General features: G+C 37.5%; 1 protein-coding gene across 1 annotated transcript; it reads left to right on the forward strand.

Annotated features, from left to right (window-relative positions):
- Positions 1 to 394: 394 nt before the first annotated feature.
- Positions 395 to 19111, forward strand: grk5 (G protein-coupled receptor kinase 5). Its single transcript, XM_063013604.1, has 17 exons — positions 395 to 466; positions 608 to 760; positions 5381 to 5476; positions 5569 to 5681; positions 6601 to 6678; positions 6787 to 6887; positions 6979 to 7071; positions 8150 to 8213; positions 8315 to 8455; positions 9136 to 9326; positions 10432 to 10469; positions 11579 to 11668; positions 14167 to 14375; positions 16766 to 16903; positions 17641 to 17778; positions 17857 to 18030; positions 18819 to 19111. Exons 2-17 carry the CDS (start codon positions 709 to 711, stop codon positions 18909 to 18911), a joined length of 1809 nt encoding a protein of 602 aa, XP_062869674.1. The 5' UTR covers positions 395 to 466; positions 608 to 708; the 3' UTR covers positions 18912 to 19111.
- Positions 19112 to 20590: the final 1479 nt, after the last annotated feature.

Raw genomic sequence — 20590 nt, forward strand, 5'->3', positions numbered from 1 at the left:
ATTAGTAGCCATTGTTGGGAAAAGGAAATTGCTGGGTATAGTTTTTGTCTTTAAAATTGCTTACTACATACTGTATACTGCATACTGCACTATTCTACCATGTTCAGGATGGCAAGGATGGCAGGATACCATGTTTTTTGGCAAGTAATGTTTCTCATTATATAAGTTCATCCTTAAGAAGTGTTAATAGTGTTAAAGTCAGGACTGTTGAACAAAATGTTTTTGCATTTAGGCACTTTATTTACCAATTTAATAACTTGCGCAATGCTCTACTGGAATTATAGTACTGTACAGTACTTACATGCACACACCCGACTGCTATCTTAACCAGATTCTCCTACCTACCTCCTTTTTCCCAGAAGGTAAAGCTGTTCAACAATTTAAGTGACGTCAACAAAGCACAGAGCACGACCAGCTGGGACGGTGTCATGTTTTTGATCCGCCTTCTGTTTAAAACATGACGTAGGTAAATGCAGTACTAACAGGTTTGACTGTTTTAGTTCATTTGCAGTTAGACACTTTTGAGAAGCATACCAGCCCTGGCAGCATGCATGCAACCAAATGAGATAACTTGTTAAGATTGTATTATTGTGTTATTATTTTTTAGACATTAACATCAAAGGAAGAAGTTCATCATTACACATCACGCATCACTCAAGAGAGGACAGCCGTGATTTATTAGTTCTGTTAATTAATGACACTGCAGGGATGGAGATCGAATCCATGGTAGCAAACACTGCTCTGATCAAGGCTAGAGAAGGTAATATGAGCTTGTTTTCATTTTATTCTTAACAAAACCATGGAAAGTGCACCCTTATTTTAAAAACATTAAGGATAGTTATGTTTAAATTGGTTTTCTAAAAAAAAAAAAGGGATTGGAAATTCTTAATCTCATCTAGAATTTAAAGCATTTACTTTCTTAATTTAGGAGTGGTGATATCAGATCAAGTTTGCTTGTCATTTTTAACTCGTAATAGTCTATGCCAGTGGTTTTCAAATATTTATGATTTTTTTTCGGTAGCCAAATTTGATCTGAAAGTGCACACAATAGTTGCAAGGTGCAAAATTTGATCAGGATTAAACTTGAATCTAATTTGACATTGGTTTACGACTAGTACTGTACTGACAATTGATTTCTTGTGACCAAATACAGTACAAGCAAAGTTAAGAACCTGGCAGATTACTAGTCAAGTACCTTTAACACTGAGTTACCTTTGCCCTAGTCTAGACATCTGTATGTAAGTTCCAAACATATAAATATTATAGGTTCAATTGCCTTATCTAATTAATAAAAAACATTCAAAATTGTCACAAAATTGTTTAAAATGTACTACATGGGCTATTGATCTAAGTTAAGTTATGCCATATTTCTAAATGAAGACACTGACGTTTTTCTCCCTCTGTATTTGACTCATACTAATATCTCCCCATTCTGGTTCATTGTGTTAAATAGGAATCAGCACATACAATCTACATTTTTTCTTGGTCCATGCCCAAACAATGCACGTCATAAGCAGAGTGTATAGGGGGTTAGGAAACAGGTAAAATCTGATGCCCTGAAGCACAAAACAGGTTTGGCTCCTTTTATGTTCCTTAAACTCATGCATTCATTTGTACCAGAGCTAAAATTAGAACACTAAATAGTAAACCAGTTGGTGGAGTTGCAAAGAGTGGGGGAACAATTCAGAACTTTTGGCCCATTCAGTCAAAGGAATGTTTGTATGGCTGGACACTGATGTTGGTCAAGAAAGCCCAACTGATGTTCCAGTTTATTCCAAATCTGTTTAGTGGGACTGAAGTCAGGGCTTCCATTGTTTAAAGCAAATGGAAGTATTTTTATAAGTGATTTATTACACGTTAGCAGTTGTTGTGGCTAAAACACATAAATTCAGTGTCCCAATACTTTTGTCTCTACATACAATACATACAATACTTACAGGTCTTACATTCAATACTTTAGTGTATGTAGGACCTGTGTATATTTTGTCAAAATGTTTTCTAATGTGTTTTTTTTTTTTTTCCAATTAAGATGTCATCTAAAACCAAAAAATAACAACATTAAAACAATGTTGTTTTACTGAAAAAAATAGATTGTAGATAGTTTTTATAAAATTCATTGAGTTTTGTTAGAAGAGTGTGCAGGTGTTAGTCATTATTATGTATGTCTTAGAAATATATTGGACTTTATACCATTATACCATATAAAGTACACACTCCAGACAAGCATTATTACAGTGTTTATGCAAGTTTGTATGTTTTAATCTATTATTTTATTATTGTGCTGATTGGATAGTTACATAAACAAACAGGTGTATAGGTGTTACTAATAAACTGGCCAGTCAAAGTGTTATGAATACTTTTCCAAAAGTATGGTAAACAATAGCCAATAATGTAATAAATGTATCTCTTGATCAATTTACATATCTCTTGTTCTCAGGTTACTCAGGTGAACATAGTGCAGGTGATAAGCAGAAATGCAGGTGTTGCGTTATTTCACTTTCATCACTAATTTCCTGCATCTATTTTTAACCTCACCACTGTTTGCATGATAAAAGATACCAAAGATATTTGACTGTTGCCTGCTTATATTAAACAGACACCTGGTATAAATCTAACTATCTAACTACTTACCTTTAAAGGGCAAACAATTGTACTGTAGTTATTTTTGGAAATTTCATTTATAGGTTTGTTTTCTTTTTACAGTAACTAAGTTAAGTACAGTGATGTTAACCAACTGACCGGTTTAGGCACTTGATGGCACATCAACACAGTGGCACAGCAGTTAGTGTGGTTGGTGCACAGGTCCAGAGTCCTCTGTGTGTGAATTTTGTCTTATTCTCTTTCTAAACAAGTTCTAAACAACTTTGGTTATTCTTCCCTTTAAAACAGGCCAAAGGGTGAATTGGAAACTTCGGGAAGATGGAAGATGGATAAATAAATAAATAAATAAATAAAAATCAAGAAATAAACTTAAAATACAGTAAAACTATTGCAGTAACAACATTTGTTCTTTATTTTTTCAATACTTTATTTATTGTTTGTATGGTAGCAATCAGTACTTTATATTAATTTCTTACTTTTGTTAAATTGACAGATTTGATTGAATTTATATTTAATTAAATTAACCCATAACCAACTCCAGTACTAACATGTAAGCTAAGAGTCAAAAACAATAAAAGCCAGTCCATTTTTAAAACAAAAAACCTTTTGGTTATATGCACAAGGCCTTATAATACTTGTATAATATAACTTTTATTTTATTTTAAGTGCATATGGCACTGATAGTAATTAAACAGTTTGAATATAAGTCTTTCAGGTGAGTTCAATATTATGGTATCAGTAAGGAAAAGTGGAATTCATTACTTACATTCTTGGTGATCTCATTCATCTAGGTCTTCAAAACACTACCAAATTGTTTTCGCTTAGCACTGGTTGTCTATCCTCACATAAATCAGATTTTTGCCTAGTCTTGTTCGTGTTTTGTTGTTATTAGCCCTGATCTTAGCTAAATAAGTTTGGAAAGGGGGATCTTATTCCTGTGATGTCACTAAGACCTTGCTAAATGTCAGCAGGCTGGATTCACTGTTGTTACAAGTTACCTCCATTTAAACATAATGTCTCACACTATAATCCCAGAGCCTTTCTAACCCTTTTTAGACAAATACATCATCTTTTTCCGTTCTTAGATTGTTAGATTGCATAGTGTTTTTGTAAAAACTTTAAAGCAAGTGCTTGACTTTGATTGTAAAGTTAAGAATTAAGGAGATTTGTATTCTACAAAATGAACTTTTAGCCCAGTGCTGTCCGTCACCATAATCACAATGTATTTTCCCTGTACATCTGCACCATACAGTAAGTGCTCTTTTTTGTGTTTGATTTCATGTCTGATCATTGTTAAGCAACATTGGTGCTATATGCTTATCGTATTATTATTATTATTATTATTATTATTACTATTCAGACATTGGTCAATTATAAACACTAGTGTGCAGGAAAACATAAATGGTAGTAGAGAATATCATATGTGCTTTACAGTTTAAAATTGACCTTGCAGTAACGGTACTTAATTCTGCTAATAATTACTATTGAAATATGTTTTTAAAAATTCATATTCATTTATGTTAATCAGTGAACAATTTATTTGAATCAAAAAGATCCTTATAGTATTGACTTCAAGTTTACTTCTTGCATCTTGTAAATTGGCACATGAAGAGATTTTGTATTGAGGAGTGTTCTCAGATTGCTCGCAGTAAATTGGTTCATCTGATCAAGCATGATAGAAAAAGGTTTAGTGCTGTTATGTTGGTAAAGATAGGGTAAACAAAATACACAGCTGCCAATTGTTGTGATAGATGTGGTCGTGTTAAAACAAGTATTTTGCACTCTGGTGGTGCAGCACTTTATTTCACAAGCCCACTACAGTCAGGTACTTGTCTAGCATGTTCCTCTGTACATGTTCTGATTCTGAGTAGGAGTCTGTTGCTGGTGGGTAAAAAGAAGAGCTTGATAGCTTTACACGTAGGCAATGTTTTTTAAATCTCTGAATACACTTTCCTTTCTTATCCATTTTATTTTTAGCACATCCTCAGGAAGTGATTACAGATTTTTTCCACAATCTATTTACTTTAGCTATTCACTATACCTTTAATTTTGAGCAGGAAATGTATAAGGACATCAGTAAATGTACTACATAAGAATACCACAAGACGCACATCAGACATCATGGTAAAATCTGGAGTAACCTCTGTGCTAAACCTGTTAAAGCTGTAAAAAAAAAAAAAATAACCAAGCAGCAGTGGCCTGATATAACTCACTCATAATGACATAATGAACCATTCAAGTTAATAGCAAGCAAAAGATACATATAAGGACACAAAGAGTTACCACACCTCTCAGTAGCAAAACCAATTCCATGCAGTAGATAAACCAGAAGAACCGGACTTATGCAGGAACTTCATTTTCAGTTATTATTATACTTTCTGATCAGAACAAGCATTGTTTACGTCTGTAAAGCTTATATAATTGGGTCAGGTAAATAACGTGATAAAATAATCTTTTATCCAATTAAACATGCACAAAGCCTTGATGGACTTCCACAATGCATCTAGGTAAGGCATATGTGATGGCAATTTTCTTAAACTGCCGGGGCCAGTTATATTAATAAATATCAGTAAAGTAATACAGAAATGATTTTTAATATTTACAGAAAACCAAACATTATGTGATGTCACCCTGCAGTTTTCAATTTGTACAAGCATGAAAGACTATTAGAATGGTTGAAGTAGATTCCGGTCTAGCATTGTCTATAATCCACTGTCTACCATAATTTACACTGTATTGATGTTATTCTTATATTTTCTTATTGTTAATGTCTTTGCAGGCTGTGGAGGAAAAAACAAAGGAAGAAGTAGAAGATGGAAAGAACTGCTGCGCTTTCCTCACATTAATGAATGTGCTGAGCTGGAAAAAAGTATCGGTGAGATTTAGAATAACAGAAAAAACATTAATCTATCAGGTTGTCTTCATTTGCCATTAGGAATCATCTAAGTGAACTCTTCCGTGTTACAGAACGGGACTATTATAACCTGTGTGTAGAGCAACCCATTGGAAAGGCATTATTCCACCAATACTGTGAGACGAGACCTGAGCTCAAACGCTGCACTGACTTCTTGAATGCAACGGTATTACTTTTGCTTAATCACAATTAGGAGCTGGTATAAAATATCTTGCGAGTTAATTAAGTTTACATGCCTAATACTGTTACCTATCGTTTATACACAGACACCATGTACCATATAAAATTCAAAGCTTACATACACTACAGGCAAATTATTTCAATATTTTCAGCAAGAAACATTATTTTTTGTAATTGAATGATTAAAAAGTATATTCTCATGAATTTTATTTCTTTTATATGTTCATATATACATCTGTTTTCTGAAAATATCATCATTGAGGCACTAGGTTGAAGTTTGCATAATGCTTAACCAGGGTAGAACAAATCTGTGGCTAAAAAGTGTGATGGCCGAAAAAGTGTCGTGACTAAAAAGTGCAGCAACGGCAGCTGATATCCTTTCTTCACGTATTCCAGCTTGTTTGGAAGCTAGGGTTAGAATGCAGGGTTAGCCATTGTACAGCGCCCCTGGAGCAGAGAGGGTTAAGGACCTTGCCCAACAGTGGCTATACAGCAGAGCTGTCATTCAAACTCTCATACTTTCAGTTGAAAGCCCAAAGCTCCACCCACTAGGCTACCACTATCCCGCATCTCGTTATCTGGAGCAAGTAATGTTCAATGAGGGGCAGGTTACTGCCAGATAAAGAAAAACTGGCAGTATCAATCATCTGCACCTCCATGCTTTCATAAATGGCCTGGCAGATGTGCATGATTCTGTAACCCGTGCCCCCCATGCCGTTCTGCCTGGCAGGTAGGCCTGTTACAATATACTGGGATAAAAATCTCTTAAAATATGTATTACAGATATATTCCCTTGTATACTAAGTTTCTTTTCTTTGCCCTTGTGATGACTCAGATCTTAACAAAATTAAAGAATTCTGCATTTACCTAGCTTTTGTGCTCTTCTGTCCATTTTCTTCTTTTAGGAAGAGCATGAAGTGATACCAGATAAAAAGTGGGAGAGTTATGGCATTGACATACTTGAAAAGTATCTCAACCCAGGGGTAAGGATCCATATAAATCAGGAAAAAAACTGAAAGAAATGCATTTGAATATGTGTCTTGCATCTCTTTCTATTGCATTTGTTTTTGCTTGCTCATGTATCTGTTCAGTCTCCTACATTTCTGCAGGAGATACCAGACAAGGACCAGAAGTTGTGCTACCAGAACCTAAAGTTCAACATCTACAACAGTGTTTTTAGTGACTGTCGCAAGTAAGATTGAGGAATTTGTGGCTTATGAACTCTGAACAGAAATATTAATGATGATCTGAGCATCTTTTCTTTTTGGTATTTGTTGATCCAGTGTGGTACATGAGTATCTAAGTGGAGAACCTTTCAAAGACTATCAGAACAGCATGTATTTTGACCGATTTCTGCAGTGGAAGATGGTTGAAAGGTAAACAACTTAATGGTGTAAATTAAGTTTTTTTTTTAAATCCTGACATTGGGTAAGTAATATGTGGACACCCGTTTTATGTATGTAGATTTAGCTATTTTATCAACAACCACTGCTAACACATAAAACAAGCACAATGCAATTTCCTAACAGACAAACCCTGTTTGTTGAAATAGGTCAACAACATGGCACCAGCACAGAATGCCACATTTTTAAATGAGTTTATAAAATAAATAAGTGCATCCCTGGTCAATTTTTTTTTATATTTATGCATCTTCTCTCCTTTTCTTCCGATTGTAGCATAGCAAATTAGTCTTCCGCTGCTAGGGATTCCCGATCGCATCCGAGGGGGGTATATTTGCCTGCCCCACACTCCCTCCGATGCTTGTGCAGTCCCCCGACCCCTTCCTATTCGCCTATACTTCGGTGGATTCCAAGTGAGGCTGGATATTGCATACAAAGAGTCACCTCCACCTCTCTACAGGCGCCTCGGGCTGCTAACCAAGGTAACCAAGGTTGTCTGCTGCAGACACTGCCAATTGTGCGTACTAGGGGGCGCACAGCCGACCAGTAACAGAGCTGAGATTTGAACTTGGGGAGTTCAGAATCCCAGCGCTGCCTGGTCAACTTTTACTGTGAATCAAAATAACCAATTGCTATGCTAAATGCTATGCCAGCAGTGATTAGAAAAAAGGACCCCAAGTGCTAAAACAGTCATTCTTCAGTCTTCAGTTGATGCGTTTAAAAGATGATTAATTTATGGCTAGGAGCATGTGACTGTCGATTTGCGATACGGCTATCTATGAGATCCCAGCTCTGGCAGGTAAAAAGAAGTAGCCAGCAACTGCTCGCGTGTCAAAGAGGGCATGTAATAATCTGTGGCTCTCTTCAGTCAGCAAATGGTGTGCAGTGGTATAGGAAGTTATAATCTGGGAATTGGACTAGGGTTGAGGAAATGCAAAAAAATAGAATAAAAAAAAACCCAATATATATTCTGATGTTCACATATGTGTATTTCGTACACCATGTTATATTGTTATAAATGCCTGGAATGTATATGTAACATTTTTCCACACAGATATCCAGTCACAAGGAACACATTTAGAGAATATCGAATTTTGGGAAAGGGAGGATTTGGGGAGGTGAGTATTTGGTTAAGAGCTACTGTCAAAAACAGAAAAAAGTCTGCACTAAACCTTAAGCTTCTAAAATGAAACCATGCACGTGACAAATCTTGCCTCAGGTGTGTGCGTGTCAGGCTCGTGCATCTGGGAAAATGTATGCCTGTAAAAAACTGGAGAAGAAACGCATCAAGAAGCAGAAGGCTGAAGCTCTGACCCTCAATGAGAAACAGATCCTGGAGAAAGTTAACAGTAGATTTGTGGTAAGAATAACAACCTTTACTGTTTCAGCATGGTGGTCCATAAAACTGGCTGCATGTGTCTGAAAGGAATGCCTGTGCTAGCCTTTACCTTGCAAATTTATTTGCTGTTGTGTGATAGAGAGGGAGACTTAGAAAGAGGGTATTAATTATCTAAATCATGGATAAAAACAATAGGAAAATAAAAAAGCATTTCCAAAGATATGAGTGTGTATCAATTGCCAAAAAGACAAATTTCAGTTCTGTGAACCCTCCATAGGAATGGGCATTCTGGAAAGATCTCACTAAGAGAACAAAATACAAGACTGACAGGTGAAAAATAACCCCACTCCAAACTGGGAAGCATGGTAATGGTGCATCATGGTTTGGGTCTGCTTTGATGCCTAATGATGCAAAGCTTGCAAGCACTGAAGGAACAATAAATGTAAATTCGTAGCTGAAAAATGTACAATAGAAAGTTCATCACCTAAAACTTAACAGAATATTGATATATGAATAGACATACTCAAAACCAAAAAGCTAATCAGAAACATGGTGATGCATGGTTAGGAATGGCCACCTGAGAGGCATGAAGAACAGTTCATGCAAGAAATCCCAAAAATTGCATAATATTTCTCCTTATTGTTGTGTTAGCATCTATAGGAAGCATTACTGCTGCTAACATGTGCTGTGTTTATGTGCAGGTCAGTTTAGCGTATGCATATGAGACCAAGGAGGCCCTTTGTTTGGTGCTGACACTAATGAACGGAGGAGACCTGAAGTTTCACATATATAACATGGGAAACTCAGGATTTCACAAGACAAGAGTGCAGTTTTATGCGGCTCAGGTCCTTTGTGGACTGGACCACCTCCACCAAAACTCTATTATTTACAGGTAGGTAGTTTTCAGCTGAGACATACATTAACTGCACTGTCGTACACACTCACTGATCACTTTAAAAGCCACAGTGGGTAGGACCTTTTTTTTTAACTTTTTGCCATGTTCATTGGGCCAATTTGAAGTTATTGTCATGTTTATTAAAAAAAATTCAATTTAGGACTCACAACTCACTCCATATGTGTCAATATGTGTGTCCACAACATTCAAGGATAAGAACAGTCACAGCTTTATTTCCCCATTGCCATACTTCAACTTTTCCACTTTTGTTGACTGGTCAATGCCTTGTGTTTTATCACTATTTTAATTCAAACACACACCCCCTCTGACATGTGCAGTAGTCAACTGCATATTTTCACCTGCACGAGGCGAGTTCATATGTGGATCAGCTTTGTGTACGGAGAGACACCCTGATCCTCATTATCCCTCGACTCTGTGCAGGCACTATCAATCAGTCAGCAGAGGTCAGGTCGCAATTGCATCAGTTATGAGGTCCCCTCAGGCACCCTTCTTGAACAACAGCCAATCGATGTTCGTGTAGGCGCCCAACCTGCTAGAGCTGAGTTTTTAACCGTCAAGTTCGAAATGACAGCTTTGGTGTGCTAGCGTGTTCTTTTTGAACTCTCCCCATAGCAGCATTAAACATTTTTAGAAAATGTAAATGTTACCTCTTTAAACAACAGTGGAAATTCAGAAATAAGAAAAAACAAAGTGGTTTCTTACAGTGACCATCATGCCTCATAGGGTTAATGCAAGGACTGTCAACTACCCCTCAGCCCCCTCTTAATCACTACATTGGCCTTCACAAATCCTATTGTGTACGTGCAATACTATTTAGTATTATTTACCATCATGTGCAAGTGCCTTCGACCAGCCAGCAAAAGGGCACAATTACAGCAATAATGAGGAATGCCTTTGACCTTACCTCCTGACAGCCAATCATGTCTGTGTAGGCACAAGGGTGGTCAATAGCACAGCTGAGATTCAAACTCGGATGTCAGCAGTGGTGGGTTAGCTCATTAGACTGCTGCACAACCTCAATATTGGCAGTTTCAATCCTAAGACATAACAAAAATTTAACTTATTTTCTATTCCATTCCAGGGATTTAAAGCCTGAAAATATCCTTTTGGATGATAATGGTAAGTGCAATCATACATGGAAACACTGCACTCATTATGCCCTAATGTAATAGATTTAGACCTCAGAAAGAGGTTACTTGGCATGTGAAAAACGAAGTAAACAAATGAGTAGCATTAGTTGTGCATAAATAATTGTTTCTATATATGTCACACCAAGGAAAATTATTTACATTTTAGGAATCAAAACACATTTCAAAACTAGGAATCAAAACAAACTTACACAAGGAAACCATTTAGGAATGCACATGTACGCTCTGGCATAGTTTGTTCCTGTAGGACAGGTTGTTTTAACACTTAACATTTATTACATCCATATTGCACAGTAAAACTTAATGAGAAAAGCATTTATTTATTAGAATTTTAATGTCATGTTTTAACACACTTTGGTTACTTTCATGACAGGACAGGTAATTACTGGTTACTCAAGAATCATCCGTATAAGTCTTTAAGGAATATTGAAATAGGACACTGTTTTTGGTAAGATTCCTGGTATTAGCCAGAGAATTAATAATTCACAAACTCCATTATCCATTTGTTTTGGCCAGTTTATAACCTTTATGTGCAGCGACCACTTGTGGCTCCTGCACATAAACATCAGTCCCATTGCACAAGTTTAACTTGCCTAAACCAAGTCTTGCCTAAGCCTGACAAAAATTTTGACAGAAAAAGTACAGTGTCATTGTACTGTACTATTAGGAAGTATAAATTCTTTGGAACAATGAATAGGGATTTAGTGTCTGACAGATAAATCTGGGTTTGGCTGGGGTCTGGTTTACACTAAAGTTGGCTTCTTTAGTGCCAAATGTAAAGTGTGGTAAAAAAGGAAAATATGTTTAAAAAACCAAGTGTGATCACCTAACATCTAGTGGAAAGCTTTCGTAGAAGAGTGGAAGCTCAAATCCCAAGGTGAATGTGTAGGTGCCAGGTGGCAACAATTTGGTTTTTATCATGTAGTGTATATTACCTCAACCTTTTGTTGTAGAAAAATGGTGTGCAGTTAAATATAATTGTTTAACAATACCCACAATACAGTTTGCTAAAAAAAATCCAAAACAGACAATGGAATCTATTGACAGTGTTACTGTATCATTATTCTTATTATTCTTCAGGGCACATAAGGATATCTGACCTGGGTTTGGCAGTCATCTTGCCAGAAGGACAGGTTGTTCGTGGCCAGGTGGGAACATCAGGATACATGGGTATGTCACATTCTCTAAAATAAACCACACACACTTGACTTTTGGGTGAAGTACACAGACATTTTATATTTTCATCAAACAAGTATTTGATGCCTTGTAGACTGGACAAAGAGCGATTGTTCACTGCTCAGTGTCAGTGGTTTTACTGCATTCTTTAAAAAAAAGGAGGAAGCTAAAAATAGAAAGCAGGAATTAAACACTCATGCAGGTGTTACTGCACCATAACATATACTGTCAGCTGTCCAACATGTTTTTACCTTTGCTTTCTTTCTGACTAAAGGTGAGCAGCTGACTGTCTTTTTGTAGGCATAATGTACATCAATTGCATTCAGACAAATTTCAGACAAACTTAACAGTTGATAAGTTACTTTTGGAGACAGAGATTTAAGTTTTCTTGGCTGTTTTAGTGTTGTGCTGCTAGCCTTACTGTGCTACTGGCATTAAACTGCCAAAACTGGTGTTTTTCTACTTTACCATGCCCTAGTAACACATCCTGAATCTTTATTTTTTGGATATGCAGTTGATTTATTATATTTTCTCTATAAACCCAGTACTTTCTCCACCTGAACATGACTGTAGTATAACATTAGTAAGATTTATGTGGTAAACAAAAATAAGCTACTTTAGCCAACTGAACTTCACTTTGAATTGCATTTTTACAGTATATCATATCTGAAGAACTAGGTCACATTTAAACACCTGAGGTAGTGTTTTGAAGTATTTTAGGTTTTCTTTTCTATCTACAGTATTTATATTATACATATGTGACTATCAAAGTAAAATAGTATACAAATTATTATCAATAAAATCATTGGTTTTAGTGCTCACACTTTAAAATTAACGAAATTCACTTAAGCCAGTCAATATTTAAATTTCAATTTGTTTAAAATATTTAGTTTCTTAAAGCACTCAACACTCAAATATTTAGACAGGTTACCTCTGGTTACCCCCTGGTTACCCCCTTCAAAACCAGCCAAGCTAATCAATTTAGTTTTCTTCATTCATTTAAATTCATCTGTTGTGTTAAGGTGGTTGCCCGACTGCACTGTGCCAACTGTAAAGTTTGGTGGAGAAGAAATAATGCTATGGGGTTGGTTCTCAGAAGTTGGCCAAGGCCCCTTAGTTTGAGTGAAGAGAAAACTTAATGCTTCAGCATAAGATATTTTGGACAATTGTATGCTTGTAACTATGTGGGAACAATATGTATGGACTAAAAGCTACTTGCTAGATGACACATCTTAAGAGAAACTCTAGTTTAAACATGTCCATTGTTAATAAAACAAAACAAAATTCACTTAAATCCAGCTCCTGGAATGCCAATGACACTGTCTTCAGTCAAGTGAGCTTCCATGTACTTCTTTTCTATTTATTTATGCATTTTCTCTCTTTTTCTCCCGATTTAGCATAGCTAATTAGTCTTCCGTTGCTGGGAATCCCAACTGCGTTCGAAAAGGGTATGAGAACGCAATGAGAACGCAAAATACGGGGTGAGGGAAAATGCAGGGGAGGTGGAAAAGGGGCAGACACTCAGGTTTTACAGTATTTCTGACCTTATCGTTCTCTACAAAATATAACACCAACATTGCATTGCAAAAAATATTTATTAACCTCCAACTCACTATAGAACAAACAATTCCTGCTGGCCACATGGCCCAGTCCACTCGGATTCATTTATTGTTCCTTCTTGCTTTTACGCTGCACATCAGCGCACAAACTTTGATCGCTCCATATATTTTGACGTGCATTTTTGGACGTGGTATCAATAAACCCTCGTCACTTCTCATGTGACAAAACGTAGTTTGGGAGACCAGAGAAGCTCACCTGCAATTTCAGTTGGTGATAGATTGTGTAGTGTGAAACCCCCTATCGCCGATCAGCCGTGTAGTGTGAAAGCCACACCGACTTGAAAGACTCCTGATTACAAGAGATCTAGTTGTGTAGTGTGAACTGTACAGCAACCTGAAGACTTGAAAAGTCGTGTAGTGTAAACTTGGCATAACCTGACACAGCATTTGAAGACCCCACCCACTTAGTCTGGTCTTTTCTCACCCAGGAGACTCGATGGCCAATTTTGTCTGCTGCAGGCACTGCCAATTGTGCCCGTTAGATGGTGCCCAGCCGACCAATAGCCGAGCTGAGATTCAAACAGGGGTGTTCAGAATCTCAGTGCTGGTGTGCTAGCGGAATATCCACCAGGGTGCCCGTACTTTTTAAAGGGTCACCTGCTCTAGTCAACTGCCAACATAAAATTAGGAGGCCATACAAGAACTAAAGACATTATAGAACTTTCTACATCATCTATTAAATAATCCAAGTTGCTGTATGTATATTTTTGACCCAACTGATGTTTAGAAAATCCACAATACAATTTTAAATTCCTTGGCATTTTAGTCATTTAGTCTCAAAGAACAAACAGTTGCAAAACTCATTAAATTGTCCCTTATTCATGTGTGTAAATATTTGACCTTGATTGAATATCTGTGTATTTGTGCCTGTAGCACCAGAGGTCATTAAGGATGAGTACTACAATTTCAGTGTTGACTGGTGGGGACTGGGTTGTCTCATCTATGAGATGACAGCTGGTCGTCTTCCGTTCCGTGATCGCACTGAACGACTACACAGGAAGGATCTTGAGAAAAGAGTACTGGAGACCACTGAGCGCTACGGGGTCAAGTTCAACATGGACACCAAAGACATCTGCCAAGCGGTATAATCATCTTGCGTACCAAAACTATGTCTATGCTGACATGATTGGCTATGTCTAATGGGGGCGGTTTAAGCTTTTTAATGGATTGGCGCCCTGTCCAGAGTATATAAATATAAACACATTTATAATTTAATACTTGCAACACACTCTAAATATGTTGGGACAGGAACAAAATAAGAGAAAATGTTGATAGAATGCAGTTTTGAAACATTCCACAATAAGCTGGTGAACTGGTAACAGGTGAAGGAATCAAGACTGATATAAAAGGAAGAACCACCAAAGTCTCAGTCTGTACAAGCAATGATGGGTCGTGGCTCACCACTGTTCCAGACTTCATGAAATAATTATTAATCAGTAAAAAAAAAACATTTCTCAATTTTGACCTTATCAAAGTCACTCAGGTGTTTACTTGATCAGCCGAACTATTGATAAATCCCAGAGTAAGACAAGAAAAATTGTCTAATTGTTCATTTGTTTGTGGTGGTTTATATGTTTTGGCTCATCAGTGTATGTATTATGCCATTCTTTAGTTTTCCTTTTGTGTATGTCAAAAATGTTTAAACAGAAAAACAGCTTAGTGACAAACTTTGTTATACTTAATGACTGGAACCAGTTGAATAATGTCTAAAAAAATATTTTAGGATGCTGAGGTGGTGCAGCAGTCTGAAACCACCACTGAAATGTTGGTTTGAATCTCAGCTGTGCTATTGGCTATGTTGGGAGGGTTGGTCGAAGCCCATGCGATGGGCTGACACCCTACCCAGGGTATTCCTATTTCCCATGACCCTGACGAGCACTAACTGGTTGATGGAACTGAAATGAATATACAGTAATGTGAAAACATTAGGACACCCCATTAAAACCTTTGTCTTTTTGCACATATTTAAACATAGACATTTGAGCTTTGTTTGATAGATGGAGCTTATGTAACTAAACAGCTTATATAACTAAAAAAAAAAAACATGTTAAAAATTACATTTAAACACAAGTTGTAAAATGTAATGAACAAAAATTGAAATTTATTGTGAGGAAAAAGTTAGGACACCCCCACATTTATTACCACTTAAAATGTCTAAAATTAGAATCCAGTGCACATCAGCTGCAATGATTAGACCATCGTTAGAGGACATTGGAGTTTTATTTAAACCTCAGAGGTTAGTTTGGTTTGCTCTTAATTGTTGAAGTGAGTGGTATCACCATGGTGAGACCTAAAGAGCTCTCTGAGGCCTTCAGGAAGAAGGTTGTAGATGCATATGAGTCTGGGAAAGGATTTAAAAAGATCTCAAAACTATTAGAAATCAGCCACTTTACTGTCCGGAAAATAATTTACAAGTGTTGAACATTTAAAACAACTGCCAGCATGGCCAAGATGGCCAGGTCAGGCCTTCCTAGCAAGTTCAGCCCAAGAGCAGACTGCAAGATGCGTAAAAAAGTCTCCAATAATCCTACAATGTCATCATGGGACCTACAGGTAGCTCTTGCCACAGTTGATAACAAGGTACATGCATCTACTATCAGAAAGAGACTGCACAAGTTTGATTTTAATGGGAGGTGTGCAGGGAGGAAACCCAAAAAAACCATCAGGGCAAGAGTCAAGTTTGCCAGAGAAAACCTTGACAAAGACCAGGACTTCTGGAACAATGTGCTTCAGACAGATTAAACCAAAGTTGAATTATTTGGGCACAGTAACAGAAGACATGTTTGGGGCAAACCAATTCCAGCAGAAATGGACCATGCAATGACCCAAAACATTCCAGTAAATCCACCAAGGAATGGCTCAAAAGAAAGAAATGGAGAGTTCTGGAATTGCCAAGTTAAAGCCTGGATCTTAATGCCATTAAGATACTGTGGGGTGATTTGAAACGGGCTGTGCATGCAAGAAACCCCTCAAACCTCACACAGCTGAAGAAATTCTGCATGGAGTAGTGGGAAAAACTTTCTCCCAGTCGATGTCAGAGACTGGTAGATGGTTATAGGAAACATCTAATTGAGGTTATTTCAGCCAAAGGGGGAAATACAAGCTATTAAGGCATAGGGTGTCCTAACTTTTTCCTCACAATAAATTTCCATTTTTGTTCATTACATTTTACAACTTGAGTTTAAAAGTAATTTTTTCAGTTTTATTTGTTTAGTTATATAAGCTCCATCTCTCAATACTGTTCAAATTAAGTTCACATGTCCCTATGTTTAAAAATGTTCAAAAAGACATGGGGTGTCCTAACTTTTTCACATGGCTGTATATGACTTTTTAAAAATAAAATTAATATATAAAACTACTACTGCAACATATTTTCTCCATTTATTCAGGGTAATGTGTAGTTGGCGAGCTCACTGAAAGTATGCAATGAGTAACTGTTTCATTGATTTTAATGGACTTGTATTTAATTTAGCTCCTGGCCAAAAACCCAAAGCACAGACTGGGGTGCAAGGCTGATAGTGTATCAGAAATCAAGAACCACATATTCTTCAAGGACCTCAACTTCAGGAGGCTAGAGGCTGGAATGTTACCGCCACCTTTCGTACCAAATGTAAGTAAATAGTGAATCAAAGGGAAACAAATAAATTGTAATGCCATACTGGTATACTTGCTCCTTTTGGATTTTTCTTTTCTTTGTACTCAGTTTGGATATGCTCAATGCCTCTGTGCACTACATGATGCCCTAGCTGGCCACAGGCTCACTTTTTGGTTACATTCATGACAGGAAACGGTAGTTACTCATTACACAAGATTCATCACTTCACAAGGTTATATTGAACAGTCATGGACAATTTAGTATCTCCAATTCACCTCACTTGCATGTTTTTGGACTGTGGGAGGAAACCGGAGCACCCGGAGTAAACCCACACAGGCACGGGGAGAACATGAAAACTCCACACAGAAAGGAGATCCCATAAATAATTACCCAACAGATTTTCCATGAGTCTTCCAACATTCTAAAGAAATTATATTTTTGGCTGCACCCCAATACTGCAATCATCATTATTAAACACATTAATTACATTTGTTTTTTTGGGCAGGCAGGAATGCTCATTTAGGCAGCATTTTGAAGTTTGATGACATGCAGAGGACTGTTAAACCAATAAGCTTTTCTAAAATGAGATCATACCAAAAATAATAAAATACACTGTATTTATTTTAGACACTATGAATATGTGGGTTGGACAATAAAAATAGCATTTAATGCTTAAGAAGGCAAGAAACCATTTTATTTATTATCCATGGAAGTAACAGATCCTTAAAACCAGTGTTTTTCTTTGCCAACAGCCAAAGGCAGTGTACTGTCAAGATGTCCTGGACATTGACCAGTTCTCCACAGTTAAAGGAGTTAACATTGATATAACAGACAAAGACTTCTATACTAAGTTCAACACGGGAAGCATGCCCATCCCATGGCAGAATGAGGTATTTAAAGCCACAGAAACACAGCAAATATTGTTTCTTACTTTATTGTGCTGAAGATTCTTTTTATTCTTTGTGCAGATGATTGAGACAGAGTGCTTTAAGGATCTGAACGTATTTGAGCCCAAAGGCACACGTCTGCCTGACCTTGATCGTGCATTTGAACCACAGAAAAGCCCCGGATCACGTCAAAAGAGCCCGAGCCAACAGGATCCTTATCGGAGCAAACTGATTAGTAGAATCTTTAAGAGACATGTAAGGGATGAACACTTTACAAATTTAAATAATACACCAACATTTTTTAAACTAATGTCAGGGCAAAAATTTGGCTAGGCCCCGCAATGGATTGGCATGCTGTACAAAGTGTGTTACTGCATTGCGTCCAGGGAACCGAACCCACAGCTACCCTGACCATGATAAATCGGTGGAATAACATGAAACCAGACCACCAGATTGTTAGACATCCTATATTAATTAGTGGCTAACAATATGGGTGTATCCAGCTATAACTGTCTTTATTTCATCTGGGAATACTTTTCACTAGACTTTTTGTTTCCGAGGGATTTTTTCACATGAGCATTTTAAGGGTCAGGCACCGCTCTGGTTTGCAATCGGCATCTCAATTAAACATTGGTGTTTAAAGGGGTCAATCAGGAATCTTGTGCAGCCCACTGGAATTCCTCCACTCCAAACTTGTCAAACCACACCTTTATGGACCTCTACGGTGTACAGGTGCACTCACATGCTGGAACAAGAAAAGGCCTTCACCAAGCTGTTGCTACAATATCAGAAGCCTAGAATTAATTAATTAATATGATTACTTTTAAATCAATTAGCAAGTGTGAGGCAGGCACACTTTCAGCCATTTAGTATATTTAAATAGTTTGAGAAAAAAAGTGTAGAATTCCACATTTGTGTTAAATACTCCACTCTCGATGTGTCACAGCATTTCTTCATTTGAAAACGTTCATTCCCATAAGCCTGCTGTAAAATTACAAGCACATACAAGCCATCATTCATGATTTTAAATTTTTGTTTCTCAGCAGCGGGACGAGTCTGCAGATCAGACAAGCAGTTCTAGACGCACATCAGATGAGCTTCAAATGAAATTACTGGATTCTGCCGATGAGTTGTAAATAATTTAAAAAAATGAAATCTTGTACAGTTTAAAGCACTGTTCTTCACTCTTATGAAGAGCTGAATCATATCTGTGTGGTGCTGCATTTTAAAGTTGGTCATTGTATGCAGTGTTGCTATAAAATACATGTGCTTTACTTCATTTTTATTTTTATAATGTTCTGACATGTAAATAAATGATAATTTGTGTCATTTGAAATGATTTACTCTTTACTGATTCAGTCAGATCAAGCTACACTGCATGGACAATGTTCACACATAACGCCCATGTGTTCTGTATCCACAAGTATCTTACAGGTCACTGGATAAGTTTGTCCTTGTTTTCGCTGCTGTAGAAGTCTCCATTCTTAAAAGGCTTTTCTGTAGATTCCAGAACATTACTCACTGATGTACATACTGTAGATACATGATGACTCATGTATGCGCCGGTCTGCTAACATGTTAGCATCACGCCATTCAAACCAATGGGATGCGGTGGCAAAACACGCTAGCATGTCAACTTACATCTCCCTCCATGTACTGAAAACGGTTAAATTGACAAGCCCCATCTTGCAAATAAATACACTGGTACACATTTATACAAATTAAAAACCAGTGATAAATTATTTACATTTGAAAAAAAAGTTTTTTGCCCTGCATCGTCCGCCATATATGTTATCTTTTTTTGTGAAAAAAGTCGTGCCGCACTGAATGCTGGGATTGCCTTCACCGCTAAGGAAGCATCGGATGCTCCCTCGTTCTCTGCTCAAAATACTGTTAATATTTTAAGATACCTTAGCAGGGAGATATTAAGGCATCTAGGATTTCAAACAGCCTCCTTTTAGGGAGCGTGCATAGGATGACGTAAAATGCTGTCTATGTAGAGAGCACACTAGGTTTTCGAACACACCCTGTATGTGTCCATGCCTGTCAGTCTATCCTGTGCACATCAGTCTCTGTACGTTGGTCTGGATTTGTGTGCGCCGGTCTGTTCTGAGTACATTGGTCTGCCTCTGCGTGCACCTGTGCTGGTCTGTGTCGCTGTATGTGTCCATGCCTGGTGGTCTGTCCTGTGTACATTGACCATCACACAGGTGCACACAGAGAAAGACCAGTGTCACTATATACACCAATCAGGCATAACATTATAACCACACCTCCTTGTTTCTACACTCACTGTCCATTTTATCAGCTCCACTTACCATATAGAAGCACTTTGTAGTTCTACAATTACCATCTGTTTCTCTGCATGCTTTGTTAGCCCCCTTTCACTCTGTTCTTCAATGGTCAGGACTCTCCCAGGACCACTACAGAGCAGGTATTATTTAGGTGGTGGATCATTCTCAGCACTGCAGTGACACTGACATGGTGGTGTGTTAGTGTGTGTTGTGCTGGTATGAGTGGATAAGACACAGCAATGCTGATGGAGTTATTAAACACCTCACTGTCACTGCTGGACTGAGAATAGTCCACCAACCAAAAATATCCAGCCAACAGCACCCCGTGGGCAGCGTTCTGTGACCACTGATGAAGGTCTAGAAGATAACCAAATCAAACAGCAGCAATAGATGAGCGATCGTCTCTGACTTTACATCTACAAGGTGGACCAACTAGGTAGGAGTGTCTAATAGAGTGGACAGTGAGTGGACACGGTATTTAAAAACTCCAGCAGCGCTGCTGTGTCTGATCCACTCATACC

This window comes from Trichomycterus rosablanca, chromosome 18, assembly GCF_030014385.1.
Source record: "Trichomycterus rosablanca isolate fTriRos1 chromosome 18, fTriRos1.hap1, whole genome shotgun sequence".
NCBI lineage: Eukaryota > Metazoa > Chordata > Actinopteri > Siluriformes > Trichomycteridae > Trichomycterus > Trichomycterus rosablanca.